Source organism: Mirounga leonina, unplaced genomic scaffold (genome assembly GCF_011800145.1).
Source record: "Mirounga leonina isolate KUSES-001 unplaced genomic scaffold, KU_Mleo_1.0 Mir_125, whole genome shotgun sequence".
Classification (NCBI taxonomy): Eukaryota; Metazoa; Chordata; class Mammalia; order Carnivora; family Phocidae; genus Mirounga; species Mirounga leonina.
This window is the reverse complement of record NW_023270305.1, coordinates 68,838,463-68,855,193: the sequence shown is the minus strand read 5'-3', so window position 1 is coordinate 68,855,193 and position 16,731 is coordinate 68,838,463. Positions and strand designations below refer to the sequence as shown.

The 16,731-nt window shown below is 51.1% G+C and overlaps 1 protein-coding gene across 1 annotated transcript in view; it reads left to right on the top strand.

The window, feature by feature from the left end:
• The window catches only part of FAM178B (family with sequence similarity 178 member B), an 89,297-nt gene that overhangs the window by 31,152 nt on the left and 41,414 nt on the right, over window positions 1-16,731 (top strand). The window contains exon 8 of the mRNA XM_035001715.1: window positions 12,689-12,803. Within this exon, the coding sequence (XP_034857606.1) occupies window positions 12,689-12,803 (115 nt within the window). The remainder of the gene's footprint in view (window positions 1-12,688; window positions 12,804-16,731) is intronic.

Genomic DNA, 16,731 nt, shown 5'->3' with positions numbered 1-16,731 from the left:
TGTCCATTTCACCTGAATTGTCTAATTTATCAGCATAGGTTTGTTCATAATATTCCCTTATTATCTTTTTAATGTCTGTTGGATCAGTGATGATGACCTCTCATTCTGATACTGGTAATTTGTGTTTCTTTCTTCAGTCAGATCAGTTGGGTTTCAGGTTTATCAACTTTATTGATCCCAAAGAACCACCTTTTGGTTTCGTTGATTTTCCTTAAAGTTTTTCTGTTTCCTGTTTTACTGATTTCTGCTCTTACCTTTATTTCCTTTCAAATTTTACTTGTTTGGAGTTTGATCTGCTCTATTTTCTCCCAGTATTTTAAGATGGAAACTTAAATCATAGTATCTCATCTTTTTTTATTTGTTGTCAAAAGTAGCTCATCATCATCATCTTTTTTTTTTTTAGATTTTATTTTTAAGTAATCTCCACACCCAACATGGGGCTCGAACTCACAACCATGAGATCAAGAGTTACATGCTCCACCAATTGAGCCAGCCAGGCACTCCAAAGCTCATCTTTTTTAAATTCACCTTTTAACACATACATGGCATATTAGCATCAAGGTACATTTTTAGAGCTTATAAATGTATATTTGTTGGAGGTACAAATTTAAAAATTTTTAATGATGGATGTGCACCATCAGAAAAGTTTTAGGGAGCAGCAGAAGCAGTCTTTGATTGGAGCTGCAGGCTGATGCCTTCCTAGGAATTTTGACATATTGTGGGAACATGGGGATGCGTGACGGGTGACAGAGCATAGGATGGGGTGGATGGAGTGGAGACAGGATGTCTGACAGTCGCTCCCTTGGGAAGAACCCTACAGCAGCATGGAGCAGCGTCAGGGCACAGATGGAGCTTGGCAGTCCGACTATCAGCGTCCTCCGAGGGGCCAGCACTGAGCACTCAGGTTCATTTCCAGAGTTGGCAGTAATAACATCGGTGAAGCACTGGGTGTAGAGTGGACGCTCAAAATACGATAGCTATTATCAAAGCAAAAACATATTTCTTTATGACTTAGAGATCGTTAGATAAACCAAAGGATCTAAGCAGCACAAATACTCTGCTCCCTCTTCTTAATTCCTCTAGTTCTGTTTTGGCCATTCCTGTGTCTCTCTATTCTCAGATGATTGGTTTTTGTGTTTTTTTTTAAAGATTTTATTTATTTATTTGAGACAGACAGAATGAGAGAGAGAGAGCACGCACATGAGAGGGGGGAGGGTCAGAGGGAGAAGCAGACTCCCTGCCGAGCAGGGAGCCCGATGCGGGACTCGATCCAGGGACTCCAGGATCATGACCTGAGCCGAAGGCAGTCACTCAACCAACTGAGCCACCCAGGCACCCAGATGATTGGTTTTTGGTTTTCTTTTTCTTTTCTCAGATGGCTTTTAAGCAGTCAAAAATCCCTTAGTCTGTCTGTTCAGTTGACACTTTCTGCCCTTCACTGTCTTATTAGGAGTTGTCCTCACTTCCCCTGACCTGCCTTTCATGGTGCTCGGGAGAGTCTCCCGCGGGGGTGGTCAGAGCAACCCGTCCAGAGCCTCCTGCAGCCTCCCGGGGTAGAGGCCCTGCCTGAGAACAGCTGCCCCTGGGGGCTCCACACAGCCTGGGATCCCATGTCCCATGGTAGTGGCGGCCATCCACATACAAGGAGCACTTCTGTGCGGGGCCCAGAGCCCAGCCCTCTGTTCACGTGGGGGTGACCTTCACTCCCAACTTCACAGGGCAGGTGCCTCTCTGCCCGGGCCAAGGAGGCAAGCTGGGATCCAGCTGCACTCTTTTTTTTTTTTTTTTAATTTTTTTTAAATTTTTTTTTTATTTTTAAGATTTTATTTATTTATTTGAGAGAGAGAATGAGAGAGAGCACATGAGAGCGGGGAGGGTCAGAGGGAGAAGCAGACTCCCTGCTGAGCAGGGAGCCCGATGTGGGACTCGATCCCGGGACTCCAGGATCATGACCTGAGCTGAAGGCAGTCGCTCAACCAACTGAGCCACCCAGGTGCCCCATCCAGCTGCACTCTTAATCCTCACACTGGTACTGTGAGAACACGGTGCAGACCCAAAGGAGCAGGCAAACCCCGTGAGGACCACCCTGGAGAGCCCAGCCCCCCTGGCCGCCTCAGAGCTGTCATTTGCTAGGCCCGGCCCCTTCAAAGTCTCCAGTTGGAACACGACAATAACAGTAATTCAACTTCAGAATTGATTCTCATTTTTTTTTAAATTTTTTTTTTAAAGATTTTATTTATTTATTTGAGAGAGAATGAGAGACAGAGAGCATGAGAGGGAAGAGGGTCAGAGGGAGAAGCAGACTCCCCGCCGAGCAGGGAGCCCGATGCGGGACTCGATCCCGGGACCCCGGGATCATGACCTGAGCCGAAGGCAGTCGCTTAACCAACTGAGCCACCCAGGCGCCCTGATTCTCATTTTAAAAGCATATTATTGTCTGTTGTGATAATAAAAGTCGTTTCCTTGAAAATAATAGCTCACATTTCTAGAGAGCTGGTGCCAGGCCCTGAGCACAGGGCCAGGCCTATCTCATTTAATCACCACAACAAAATCCTCCAAGTAGATACTGTGATTTTCCCTTTCCGCAGATAATCAGGGGGCTGGAAAGCCCAAGCTTCACACGATTTGTATGACCCACAGTCTCCGAGGTGGGGGGCTGGACCCCCGGTTCCAGCTCACTTTATTTTCTTCTCTGTCTCGCTCTCTGTGCTCCAGAGCGCAGGGACTGTGGCTTCACTGGTCTTCGTTTTACCTCCCTCTTGAGTTCCTGGCGGCTACAGGAGCCGGTACACAGTAGGACTCAGGCGGTATTTGTTCAGTGTGCCGCTGAGTGTCGGGGAATGTGTGCTTTGCCTGCAACAAGACATCAGCATCTTTTCTCACCAGCCCCTCTGATCCTGTGCAGTGTGTCGACTGGGGAGCTGCGTGCGTGGGCCAGACTCCAGACGTGCTGTGCGGCCGTCCGAGGTCAGAAGGTGGGATCCGCTGGCCCTGGGGGGACAGGCGTGTGTGTGATACCCCAGCCCAGCGGGCATCCCCCTCGTGTCCCGGCCGGGTCGTGTGGCGCTGCTCCGTGGCTGCTGCTTTGGCCAAGTGCGTAAACCTCACGCAGTCATAGGGCGAGCACTTCTTCATGTTTGTCTTTCAGACCCTGATCAGAAATCTCCGTGGCTCCCCTAGAGCTCAGCCTCTAGCCACCAGTTTTCAGTTGTGTCTGAGCTTTAAACAGGACTGAGGACTCCAGAGACTGGCCTGGAGTACAGCCCCGACAGGGGCATTTTAAAAACCTCCCCAGATGATTCCAGTAAACAGTGGGGCTGAGGGCCTCTGGGCTCCTGCACCTCGGGAGCAAGGCTGAGAGCTGTTGGGTGCGTGGGGAGCTGGGGCTGCCTTCCATGGGTTCCTCCCCACGCCCATCTCACCCCAATCATGCGTCCCTGTGTGCTGTTCTTGGAGCGAGGGCCGTGGCTTTCATTAGCTCGGTGGTTTCCCAATGTGGCTGCATCTTAGAATCACTTGGGATTTCTTTTTAATTCTAGAGCCCAAGCCAGGCTAATTAAACCATAGTAGTGTGGGGATGGGAGGATGACAGTAACTTGTGAAGCTGCTCCCTAAGAGATTCCAGAATGTGCAGACAGGTCTGAGAACCACCGCATTTGGTTCTCAGCTGGGTCCTTGATGCAGAATGCAGCAAACACCAAATCCCTTAGACTGCTGGGATGTGCTGCCCATGCTGCTGTGTGGGGAGGGAGACCTTTTCCTCTGTTTCCTTTTCTTCAGAGTTCTTTGTTTTTTTGTTGTTGTTTAAAGATTTATTTAAGAGAAAGAGAGAGAGCACGAGCGGGAGGAGTAGAGGGAGAGGGAGAATCCCAAGTAGACTCCGTGCCGAACACAGAGCCCAACACGGGGTTCGATCCCACAGCCCAGAGATCAGACCTGAGCTGAAACCATGAGTCAGATGCTCAACCTACTGCACCACCCAGGTGCCCCAGTTGTTGTTGTTTTAGAACAGTTTTAGGCTTACAGAATATTTGATCAGAAAGCAGTTCCCCTGGGGGCGCCTGGGTGGCTCAGTTGGTTAAGCCACTGCCTTCGGCTCAGGTCATGATCCTGGAGTCCCGGGATCAAGTCCCGCATCGGGCTCCCTGCTCGGCGGGGAGCCTGCTTCTCCCTCTGACCCTCCCCCTCTCATGCTCTCTCTCTATCTCATTCTCTCTCTCAAATAAATAAATAAAATCTTTAAAAAAAAGAAAGCAGTTCCCCTGTTACTCCCCCGGCCTGCCACCCCCCCTCTCCCCACTGCAACACACACTAGTTTCTTCTACTGACATCTTGCATTTGTATAGTGTATTTGTTAGGATTGATGAAGCACTACTGATACATTATCATTAACTAAAAGCTATTGTGTAAATTAGGGTTCACTCTGGAGTACCTGGGTGGCTCAGTTGGTTAAGTGTCTAACTCTCCATTTCGTCTTAGGTCATGATCTCAGGGTCCTCAGATCAAGCCCTAGGCACTTTGGGCTCTGCTCAGCGGAGAGCCTGCTTGTCCCTCTGCCCCTCCCCATGCTCTCTCTCTCTCAAATAAGTAAATAAATCTAAAACAAGAGATTCTGGAATCTCTTAGGGAGCAGCTTTACTGTCACCTGTCCCCCCATCCCCCCACTACTATGGTTTAATTAGCCTGGCTTGGGCTCTAGAATTAAAAAGAAATCCCAAGTGATTCTAAGATGCAGCCACATTGGGAAACCACCGAGCTAATGAAAGCCACGGCCCTCGCTCCAAGAACAGCACACAGGGATGCATGATTGGGGTGGGATGGGTGTGGGGAGGAACCCATGGAAGGCAGCCCCAGTAGTGTTCCCTCTTTGTGTTGTACATTCTGTTTTGGTAAATGTATGACGTGTGTCCATCATTGCTGTATCATACAGAATAGTCTCGCTGCCCTGAACATCCTCTCTGCTCCCCTTGTTCATTCTTCCCCGTCTCCGTCCAAACCCCTGGTAACCCCTGATCTCTTTATGGTCTTTAGAGTTTGCCTTTTCCAGAATGTCATCTAGCTGGAATCATACAGTATGTAGCCTTTTCAGGCTAGCTCCTTTCACTTAGCAATAGGTATTGGAGGTTTCTCTATGCCTTTTCATGGCTTCATAGCTTCTTTCTTTTTGCCACTCCGTAGTAATCCATTGCCTAGATGTACCACAGTTTGTTTAGCCATTCACCTCCTGAAGGTCATTTTGTAGCTTCCAGTTTTTTGGGTTTTTTTTTTTAATTTTTATTTATTTTTTGACAGAGACAGCGAGAGAGGGAACACAAGCAGGGGGAGTGGGAGAGGGAGAGGGAGAAGCAGGCTTCCCTGCTGAGCAAGGAGCCCGATGCGGGGCTCAATCCCAGGACCCTGGGATCATGACCTGAGCCGAAGGCAGACGCTAAACGGCTGAGCCACCCAGGCGCCCCTGTAGCTTCCAGTTTTTGACAATCACAAGTAAAGCTGCCGTAAACATTCATGTGTGGCTTTTTGTGTGGGCATACATTTTCAGTTCATTTGGGTAAATACCAAGGAACACAATTGCTGGATTGTGTGGTAAGAGTATGTTTAGTTTTGTAACAAACCACCACAGTCTTCCGAAAGGGCTCTTTCGCGTTCCCACCAGCGATGAATGAGAGTTCCTGTTGCTCCACATCCTTGTCAGCATTTGGTATCTTTTGTTTCATTTTAGGTAGAGATCAGGAATATTCCAGAAATCTCAGGTTCAGAAATCCAAAGTGAGAGAAATCCTGGTGGGCCTTGTATTCAGGGACGTTACTGGGAAACTCTTGGTTGAGTCTAAATCAGTCTCAGATTCTTGCTTTTTAAATGTGAGAGGGCGGTTTGCTCCTACCTTCCTGAGTCATACTGAGGGGGCCTTGCATTATTAAAAATAATCCAATAGTGTGCATCCTGAGATAGGAAAGTGAGGAAGTGGTTGCCTGGAGTCGAGACATGACAGCTGGGCCTCTGGCAGCCATCCTGAACTGTGAGGTGATCTTGAGAAGGAGAGGCACATGCCGAGAAGGGCAGAGCAGAAGACGGGCACCCAAGATCCTACAAATCAGGTCCCTGCACCAGTGTGGCCCACCTGCTTCCAGACTTTTTCATCAGAGAGAAATAAAATTCTAGCTTATCTAAGCCCAGGTAGGTTTTTTTGTTTTGTTTTTGGTCTTTTTGTTATTTGCAGCAAAACCTAGTTCTAGGAGCTATGGTGGTTCAATGGTTTGGCACAAGGCAAGTCTGTCCTACACACTGGGGACCAGGAATGCTCAATGGTATTAGGTGACACCAGGCAGTGGTGTCAGTTACAGAGGGCAGGAGAGAGGAGAGGTGGCCTGGGGACTGCATCACCTAGCCTATACACACCCTCACTCCCATGAATAAAAGGATCAGGGGCTGACAAGGACTCTGTGTCAGGGGTGGGGGGGCTATGCGGGGGGGTGGTGCGGATGGGTGCTGTGTGTGGTAAGTATGGGTGGGATGCGTGTGTGTGATATGTGAGTGTGTGTGGATGAGTGTTGTGTGTGTCATGGTATGTGCAGTGTGTAGGTGTGTGGTGCGTGGGTGTGTTTGTGTTGGACGAGTGGGTTCTGCGTCTGCAGTGTGTGTACAGATGGGTGGTATGTGCGTAGTGTGGGTGTGGTGTTGGTGCAGAAGTGTGTGTTTATAGTATATGGTGTGCATGTATAGCTGTGTATGTGTGTGTGGTGGGTGGGTATGGGGGTGCATATGTGTGTGTGAGGGTGTGGGGGGGTATAGGCTGGATTACAGCAAGGCAGGCAGGAGGCTGTGGAGGTGCCAGAGGGAGGGCCTTAGCTCAGGGTGAGCAGGTAGGAAAGGGAAAATGAAGGGTCAGTGGGATGGGTTGCATGGCAGAGAAGGAACAAAAGGAAGCCTGGAAAAAATGTGGGTAGAGGGCGCCTGAGTGGCTCAGTCGGTTAAGCGTCTGCCTTCGGCTCAGGTCATGATCCTGGGGTCCTGGGATCGAGTCCCGCATCGGGCTCCTTGCTCCGCGGGAAGCCTGCTTCTCCCTCTCCCACTCCCCCTGCTTGTGTTCCCTCTCTCACTGTGTCTCTCTCTGTCAAAAAAATAAATAAAATCTTTAAAAAAAAAAAAAAAATGTGGGTAGAGCGGTCTGGAGAAGAAACCCATGGGGATGAGAGGCAAGAAGAGCGTGTGGGTCAGAGCTTATCCAGGTCCCGGGCATGTAGTTGTCCATGGTGAGAGGCAGCATCAGGCTCAGGAGAATTCCAGACTCCTTCCCATGCTCACACTATAGTTGGGGCAATGAGATGTACATGTTTTTAAAATACGCACTTGATGTAATTTTGTGTTTTTACCACATACATGGATCCCTTTGATCACATCACTCCATCCTCCTGAGACCAGTTGCTTCCTTGCCCCAGGCTGCAGGGTCTGTGTGGTGTGGGCAGGCGAGGCCCGAGGACCCAGAGGGGGTCCCCACAGGACCAGCCAAGAGGGTTGTTGGTTTCACACAGGATAGAAATCAAAGTGAGCCAGGAGGAAGTGAAAGCAGAGTTTATCGAAGAGCATCAGTGATAGAGTGTAGCAGACAGGGTGTGTGGGGGTACTCAGAAAGGAGAGGAGAGTGAGTGTCTCCTTTGCTTGGGGTCTGGGCTTTTCGTTGAGGATGGTGCACATGTCCTAACTGGTCAGAACAAGGACAAGGGTCCAGGTATCCTCCACAAGTCACTTATGCCCAGGAGCCAGGGGGTCTTGGGGTCAAGATGTCTAAGGTCAGGGGTCTGGAATACGTACCCGAGGACCCCACCCAGTCCCTCCTTGGATGTTACCAACTGTGCCGGAAAACTCCAAAGAAATCATGCACTCCTTGACCTTTACAGTTAGGACATACGTTATTTGTACTCTAAGGTGTGTGCAAGGTGGGGCTGCACGTCCCAGCAAGAACAGAAGCAGGGAGAGGAGCAAAAGCAGTTTCCCATGGGGTCCCTTCAGTTTCCCTGTCTCAGGTGGGTTCCCCTCCCTCTTTCTGTCCTATATTCTCACCCCTGGGCCTCACACCCCTTTAGCACCCTGGCTCCTGGCTGGGCCTAAAAGACAAGGAATGGCAGCCTGGGCTCAGGGTGCACCCAGGGCTCCTCCTTCTGTGTCTAACTGCCCCCCCACAGCACCCCGACCAACCACCTTTCTTCCGGGCCATTTATACCACCTGGCTTCATTCGGTGTAAACTGTTTATTTTTCATGTGTTCTGTCAGTTTCCCTGCTAAACCATCAGCTCCATGAGACCAGGATTTTGTCTCTTTTGTTCAATGCTGGGCCCCCAGTGTTTAGAACAATGTCTGGTGTTCAGTTACTGTTTATTGAGCGAATGAAAAGTTTAAATGACAGGCTAAAGCTGTTGACTAAAGCCAGTGATATTGAGACAAGTAAATTTAAATACAGAAGTGCTGAGGGAAGTTGAGTAATCACAATTGGGAGGATAAGAAATGGTAAGCGGGGCGCCTGGGGGGCTCAGTCGGTTAAGCGTCTGACTCTTTTTTCGGCTCAGGTCCTGATCTCACAGCTTATGGGATGGAGCCCCATCTGGCTCCACGCTCAGGGGGGAGTCTGCTTGGATAGTCTCTCCCTGCCCTTCCCTCCCCCCAAGCATGTACACTCACTCTTGTTCTCTCTCTCAAATAAATCAATAAATCTTTTTTTAAAAATGTAAGATTTAGGGCACCTGGATGGCTGTCGTTAGGCGTCTGCCTTCAGCTCAGGTCATGATCCCAGGGTCCTGGGACAGAGCCCCGCATCAGGCTCCCTGCTCCGCAGGAAGCCTGCTTCTCCCTCTCTCCCTGCTTGTGTTCCCTCTCTCGTTGTCTCTCTCTCTGTCAAATAAACACAATCTTTAAAAAAAATTAAAGAATAAAAATAAATAAAATAAAAATGTAAGATTTGTTGAAAAGAAAACCACAGGCCCAAAATGGCATCACTTAGGCCAGGTCACTAAACCAGGGCTTAATACTTAACTGCAGTTTCAACCTCCCTCCAGGAGTGTTAAGTCTGTCAGGAATTTTCTGATAGGCATCAATGAGGTAATCTATGTGTATAATAAGACCCCCTGCCCTTCCCCCTAAGGGAAGGTGACCTTGCATGGAACAGTCCTTTCTCTTCTTTCCATAATAACTTTCTTGCCCCACCCTCCTTCCTATAAAAACCTTCCATTTTGTCCAACTCCTTGGAACTCCCCTCTGCTTGCTAGGTGAGGTGCTGTCTGATGGGTGAATTGCTTAATAGAGCTAATTAGATCCTTGTATTTACTCGGTTAGATTGTGTTCAACAGATTGTAAGCCTCCCCTAAATGTCTTGAGTCCCACGCTCCCAAGTGGGATCTGGGCTCAGTCTGATGGAGTGGTTGCTTAACTTTTCTTTAGGAACCAAGCACCCCCCCCCATTAAGGATGATTGGGAACCCCCTCCTGGAGAATTGTGGGGTCTCTAAGATGGCGTCAAGAATCAGGACCCAGGCAGATGTTTGGCCCTCCCAAGGCAGCCACCCCAGAGTACTCTTTAGCAATTCGATTTGGGGGTCGGGGAGGGGGAGAAAGAGACTAGAGTCCTGTGGACCCTGTGCCCTGTCATCTAACTGCTAAGGCCCCAGATGGGACCTGGTGGGTGGGAAGGGATGACACAGGCCTGCGGAGGGGAGCTGCTGGGACTGGCACGTCGAGCCGAGGAGGTTTGGGGAAGTGTGTGGTTTTCCCATTCCCTGACGGTGGTGCCAGGAGCGTGGAGGCGGTGGTGGTACGTGAAGTAACGCTGCTTCTGAGGCACAGATGGAAAAGTCACTTTTATTTTAGGCCCAGTGCTTTTCCTCCCCTGCCTTCCCCCAAAGCATCAGTTCCATCCCAGGAGAACCACCCAGAGGGACGCTTCTAGACTTTAGCCTCTAAACAGAGCCCAGGAGCTCAGGGCTGTTAGCACTGGCGTTTAGAAGGGCACGGGCCCCGATGCGCCCGGGGGCATCGCCTCCAACGACTGCCGTGTGGCTGTGGAGAAACGGAGCGAGGGTGTTGGACCTGGCAGCCTCGCATCGGAGGTTGGTTCTGTGTCAGCGCTCCGGAAAACCCCCACTCGGGACACAGTGCTCAGGAAAAGCTGAGTGCGTGGCCTAGTTCTAGGCAGTGTTAATTACGGGCTTTCGGGCGCCTGTCGTCACTTAACCAATTTGCTGCGCTGTTGATTGGGCCCGATTTATCCTGAGGCAGCCCAGGCCCCTTGCTCTGGAACCTCTCCTGACCCATCAGCCTGGGTCAAGCTGTGGTGCGGAGTCATTACGGGGCGGGTTGGCGAAGAGGGACAATGCTGGGCTCCAGGTTTGGAAGCTGGCGGCACCTGCAGCTGCTGTTCCCAAGGGGTTTTAAAGCAACTGATGCACCTGCATGGACTGAGGAGGGGGTGTGAGGGTGGATGTGCACAGCACCCTTTGGGGTCCTACACTGCAGGCAGGCTGTCTGCCCCCCCCCCCCGCCCCCACCCAAGCTGGGCCTCCAGGGCCTCACCCTAGGCCGATTCTCTCTGCACACGCATCCTCCCTCCCTGGAAAGTTCGTCGGCCCGCCCACACATGCGTGTGAGTACGTGCGCAGTCCCCCAAGGGCCCCGGTAAACAGCTCGCTCTCTGTAGTGGAATCTCGTGTTTTGCATACTTCATTCTTCTCCGCTCGTTTGTGAAGCAGGCAAGGGGTATCATTACTCTTACTTGTTAAGTTGCCCGAGAGGGAAAAAAACAAAGTTTTTCCTCCTCCAAGAGTCTAATTACTTGTTGGGTGAGCCCCGACCCGTATACATTTCTAAAGAGAGAGACACCCGATGCCAGCAGAAGAGATGTCCTTGGACGGGATTCAGAGACCCTCTGCGGGCCATTCCATCGGTGGCTGGCTCTGCAGCCATACCAGACTGTAGCCGAAACTTCTCAAAGAGTTGAGGATGCTGTGTTTCTTGCCTTGAGTCGCTGGGCATTCCGTGCTCTTTCATGCTTCTCTGCCTCGGTCATTTCTGTCCCTTTGCTGGGTGCGTGCTACCTTTCCCGTTACCTGTGCCGTGCCCCCACCCCCACCCCGCCCCAGTGAACTTCCCCTCCTCTGAGCAGGCTCTGCACCTTTCACCTGCTTTGCTTTTTTTTTTTTTTTTAAGTATTTATTTATTTGAGAGAGAGAGAATGAGAGACAGAGAGCATGAGAGGGAGGAGGGTCAGAGGGAGAAGTAGACTCCCCGCTGAGCAGGGAGCCGATGCGGGACTCGATCCCGGGACTCCAGGATCATGACCTGAGCCGAAGGCAGTCGCTTAACCAACTGAGCCACCCAGGCGCCCTCACCTGCTTTGCTTTTTGAATACACTCTCCTGTATTTATCTGCCTGGCTCCCCTCCCTCCTAGACTGTGAGCTCCCTGAGGTCAAGGTCCCCCCCACCCCCAGCCACCTTTTTATCTTGGACACCTGGCATGGTTCCAGCACATGGGGGGATCCACTGAGGTGGGCCTTTCGGAGGGAACTCTGACCCACAGAACGGCAAAGGGTCAAGCACGTGCTGCTAATGTGCTTCTAGCCCTGTTTCGAGTTCATGATTCTGACGCATCTGTCAAAGTCAACGTCTGTCCACATTCCTGATATTACCAGCTTATCTTATGGCTGGTCTGCAGTTTCCCTCTTGTTCCAGTACTACTCAGTCAGGTTTGTTAGGATTCTCTCCAGTCATTCATTCATTTATTCAGCTTCCCCCACCCCCACACCAGCCATTCCTCCAGGCCCTGGGTGTGCAGAGTGGGCCCTGCCCTCATGGAATTTACATTCTAATGGGGAGACCGAGACAAGAAGCCAGTAAATCAATCAATAAGATGCTGTAGAGGAAGGACCGCGTTGAGACATGGACTCCACCTCTTGGTGGGGTGTGGAGAGGTCACAATGCAAAGAGCGTGTGGGAGGCTGACTGGATTGCAGCCATCTCTGGGAAATAGGATCCTGCACATTGGTTTTTGTTTTTCTAGTTTCCTGGTTCTGAAAAATGTCCTTAGGAAAAGCCCCGAGTACATAAGGTTTTCCATCATCGTTGGTGAGGTCAGATTACTGTTCATGGTTTTTCAAACTAGTCAAGAGACAATGGTACTTTGAGCTCAAGGTGGCTGTGGAGACGTGTCCCAGGCTGCAGGGAGTGCCCTGGGCTGGGATATGGTGGACCTGGGACCGCCCAGCTGTTGCTGCAAGGGCAGCGCCGAGTCAGCAGGAGGCTCAGGGCTGCCCTCAGCAAGGGCCCGGGGTTGCTGAGACTCATGTCTTCCACGTCTTGCAGTTCTGAGGCCTCTGGTTTAAGTCTCTTCATCTGGCTCGGCTCTGGGCAGCTCAGCACCCCGACGGCTGCCTGCTGGAGCCAGTCAAGGTGCCATCACCCCTGGGCCCTCACACTTCAAGGTGGCCAGAGCTTGAAGACAAGAGAATGAAGGACCAGGTTCCCAAAGCTCCAGCAGATGTCTCAAAACCACTGGTTGCTCGATTCCTCCAGAAAACACCTGCGGCGCTAGAGAAGGCAGAAACGGGTCCCCTTGGGCCAGGGGCTGTCACGCCCAGCCCTCCCATGAGAGTAGTGCACCTGTCCCCCTCTGCCCTCACTGACACTCTGCCCTCCCTTGGCTTGACAGATGGAGACAAGCGTTGGTGGTGCCCCTCGCTGCAAGAGGTCATGGAAACATTTCACAGCCTGGGAGCCTGCAGCCCTGCTCTGGGCCCAGAGGGGCCCTGTCAGCCCAGTGAGAGGTGAGTCCTTCCCCTTCCTCATTGTCCTCTCTCATTCATTCAACACTGTGGATCTCACCTCAAGCCCGTCAACTTGTATACATTTAGGTATGCGCGGGTTTTTCCATATCGGTTATACCTCCGTCAAAATATTTTTAAAAAGACAAAATATTACCTGAAAAAGAGAGATGTATTCTTCTCAACGTATATTCATGCTAAGAAATATTAAAGCTGGGTGGCTCGGTCGTTGAGCGTCTGCCTTCGGCTCAGGTCATGATCCCAGGGTCCTGGGATCGAGTCCCGTGTTGGGCTCCCTGCTCCGCAGGAGGCCTGCTTCTCCCTCTGCCTGCCACTCCCCCTGCTTGTGTTCCCTCTCTCGTGTCTCTCTCTGTCAAATAAATAAATAAAATCTTAAAAAAAAAAAAAAGTATTAAAGTGTTTCCTATTTTAGGGGGAATGGAAGGGAAGAAAAAAATCAAGTATCTCCTATTCTGTAAAGGTAATACAACGTGACGGGCCATTTATTGTACAAAACTATCCATTATTGTTTGTGGTCCACATCCTCAGCTCCATAAGCATTTGTAAGTTAGAAAAAGGAAAGATTTTCTCTGATTATTATATGGAATTATGTGCATTTGGCGGGGGGGGGGGGTGGATTTCCCAAACTCGGCCTCTAGCCCCCATGGGGAAGCAGTGTCTGAGGGATTCTAGAACAACCACACACAAGTACCCATGGATTATGGGCATCACACCACGAAGGCAAATGTTCTGGTAAATGACCGTGCTCCCAGCTTCAGGGGGACGGAAGAACCAGGCACGGGTGAGTCTGGCTGCTTTGGCTGACATCTGTTCCTGCCCTTCGGTGACTCAGAGCCCTCACTGCTCCTCCTCTTCCAGGACATGTCCCAATCTCTCTGGTCTACCTCCAAGCCTCAGTTTTGGCCCATTTCCTAATATCAACTCATGGCCAGCAAGGCACAATTTTGCATGTAATTTGCACAGTGGCCAGTTTTGTTTTGTGGGTGTCCCCTTTGTGCACTGGGCTGGGTTGTGTGGGGGGGTACTAATTTGCGTAGCCATTGTCCCTGCCCTGTAGGAACAGAGCCATACAATACATAAATGACTGTTGTTGGGTGGACAGTGATTAGGTCTGGGTTGTAAAAGTGTTACATATTATAAACTTGTTCTGCAAATTATATTACATTCAAACTCTTTCTTGACAATTCTTTGAGAAGATGTAACAGAGTGTTTAGAGCCCTGGACAGGCCGTTATGTGGGAGCCTGACTCCCCCCTCCCCCACCCCCTGCATCGGTAACAATCTTTTGGCTCCAGGAGGTGCAGGGACCCTTTCCCTTGCTGTGGTAGGCAGGCGGGTGTTCCTACACAGGGAAGGCCAAAGCTTTCTTAAGAACCTGTTCCACGACTGTGTTTAGTAATTGTCTGCCAAACCAAACCAGACCAAACCACACTCACTCTGCTATAAATACCCTACGCATGTGCCAGCCTGCCTCGCTCCTGCCCCTCTCCCTTCCCGCGGAACTCCACATCTGGTGTCGTAAGCCACTTGCCTCGTCCCCAACACAGAGCTTCAATCACACCACCTTCTAGAATGAGTTGGGGGAAGAATTACACTTAGAAAAACAAATGCAGGTGGGAGGGGGGGCTGGGGGGCCTATGGGGTCAGAGGAGCTATTTCTAGCTGTTCCGATGAGCACTGGGTGTCCACCTGGAAAGTGAGAGGTACCACCGCAGGGAGAGGCGTATAACCACCTCATTTATTCCGTGCTCTGCAACGCGCCACTTTTCTCCCCCGCCCTTCTCCCTTCCCCCAAGATTTGATGGCTTCCTGCTCCTTGTGCGTCAGGACAAATCCATCCTCTCTGGAGGCACGAGGGGGAGGGGGGCAGGTGGGCATTAGAACCATGGCTGCGTAAGTCTGCCACCTCGACTACTTGGGAACACCAAGCCCAGCATGCAGACTTGCAGACTTCCAGCCTGACCGGGCAGGTCGTCCTGTGTAAGAGGAAGGCCAATCCACGTGGTCGCAGAGTGTTGTCAGAGCTGCGTAGTCACACCACCAGACGTGCTGCTTGGACACCCTGCTTCTTCCCTTGGGCCTCATGCTGCTGGCACCGTTTCCCCACGGAGGACTCAGACCTGGCCCAGAGGAGCTGGCCGATGGCTTCAGGGCTGATTTTCTTATTGTGGCCCTCTAAGGACAGTCTGGGGCCACCTGCCCAGCCACTTAGCCTGCAGAGGTTTTTCTGCCTGAACACAGCCTCTTTTTGGAAAAACAAACACAACCTGGAGACTCCTCCAGTGGCCTCCCCAAGTTGTGGGGTAGCAGAGATGTTTGGGTGGGTTACCTGGGTTGCTGGCTGGCTGCTGCAGTTGGGGAGGCTCTGGGAGTCATAGGGTTGGAAGAGAGCTCTTCTAGACTATTCAGGAAGCACTGTGAAGGTTCTGGCATCTCCTCCACTGGGGGTATGGCATCCTTCATAGACACATGGACCACAAGAGGAACATCGGGGCAGGCTGCCTTCTCCCCACTGTCTTCCTTGTCCTGTTCCTGACCTAGCTCAAGTTCATCCCATGCCAATTGGCTCCATGTCACCCACTGCTCTGTTGACTTCCAGGGATGTCTGATCTAGGGCTCCTCGACAGAACAGATGCTCTGGGGCTCCTCCAGGGCACCCACAGAGCCCTCATATTGGCCAAGGTTGAAAATGAGGGGTTGAGATGTCTCTGCACATGGCCCCACAACTGGACTATCTTTTTAGTGTCTATGAGAAAGACTGGTCTTTCTTTCACCGTTTTGTTCTTTTTTTTTTTTTTTTTTTAAGATTTTATTTATTTATTCATGAGAGACAGAGAGAGAGAGAGAGAAGCAGAGGGAGAAACAGACTTCCAAGGAGCAGGGAGCCCGATGCGGGACTCGATCCCAGGACCCTGGGATCATGACCTGAGCCGAAGGCAGATGCTTAACCATCTGAGCCACCCAGGCGCCCTCACCGTTTTGTTCTTAATCTCAGATTTTGTTGAAACCCATCACCATCTCATCGAATGCTTCAAGATCTCCTTTCAGAAAGACGTAGCCCTTCTGCCGCTGGACTATGCCATGTCCACCTTGTGGCAAACACAGTAGCCCTCTGCCCATTGACGAGGCTGGGACAGAGGAATTGGGAGGATGTGTGGGAGCAAAAGGGCAGAAGAGGGACCAGAGCGTGAACACTGACCAGGAAGCAGAAGCGAGAGCTTGAGGGGGCTTGTACCACACGGCTATGCAGAACTCTCCATCACGGGCCCCAGTCTCACCTGCCAAGGCAGGGCAGGTCCTTGGCCCCCAACGGCAGGTCTTCCAAGGCTGCTCCCAGGTTACAAAGCCCAGTGGAAAGTCCCAGTCAGACAGACAGGACTGGCAGCCAAACTGCCGTAGCCTAGTGCCAGAAACCTTCATGCCCTTGGTTCTCTGAAAGGGCAGCCTGGTGCAGAGGCCAAAGGGGCAACTAAATGACAGTTAATCCATTGAAAGGGTATCCTGTCCAGTGTAGGGGAGGCTGGTCACTGGCCATCTCAGGACAATGTAATCCGACCCAGGTAAAATGTACTTCTCTCTCCCTTCCCATCAGCTCTGCATCAGTTTCCCTTTACTTCATTGACCTTGGCTCGTAGAGCCTGAACAGGTCCCGTCTGGTTTAGCAGTACAAACCTAGGGGAGAGCACCCCCCTCGTAGCCTGCATGGTGGGGCCCCGACCCCTGGGAGCCTTGAGGATGGCCCACAGTTGTGGAGGTGCCGTGCTCATACGCCTCTCTGACCGTCCTCCTGCTGAGAATGTCTGCGCACTGTACAGACAGTAACTTTAGTATTATTTTCAACTCTTGGGGAAAACAAATCTAGAAACTGGGATAGGGGTCAGTGACATGCCCCTCTTAAGATTACTTGAAAG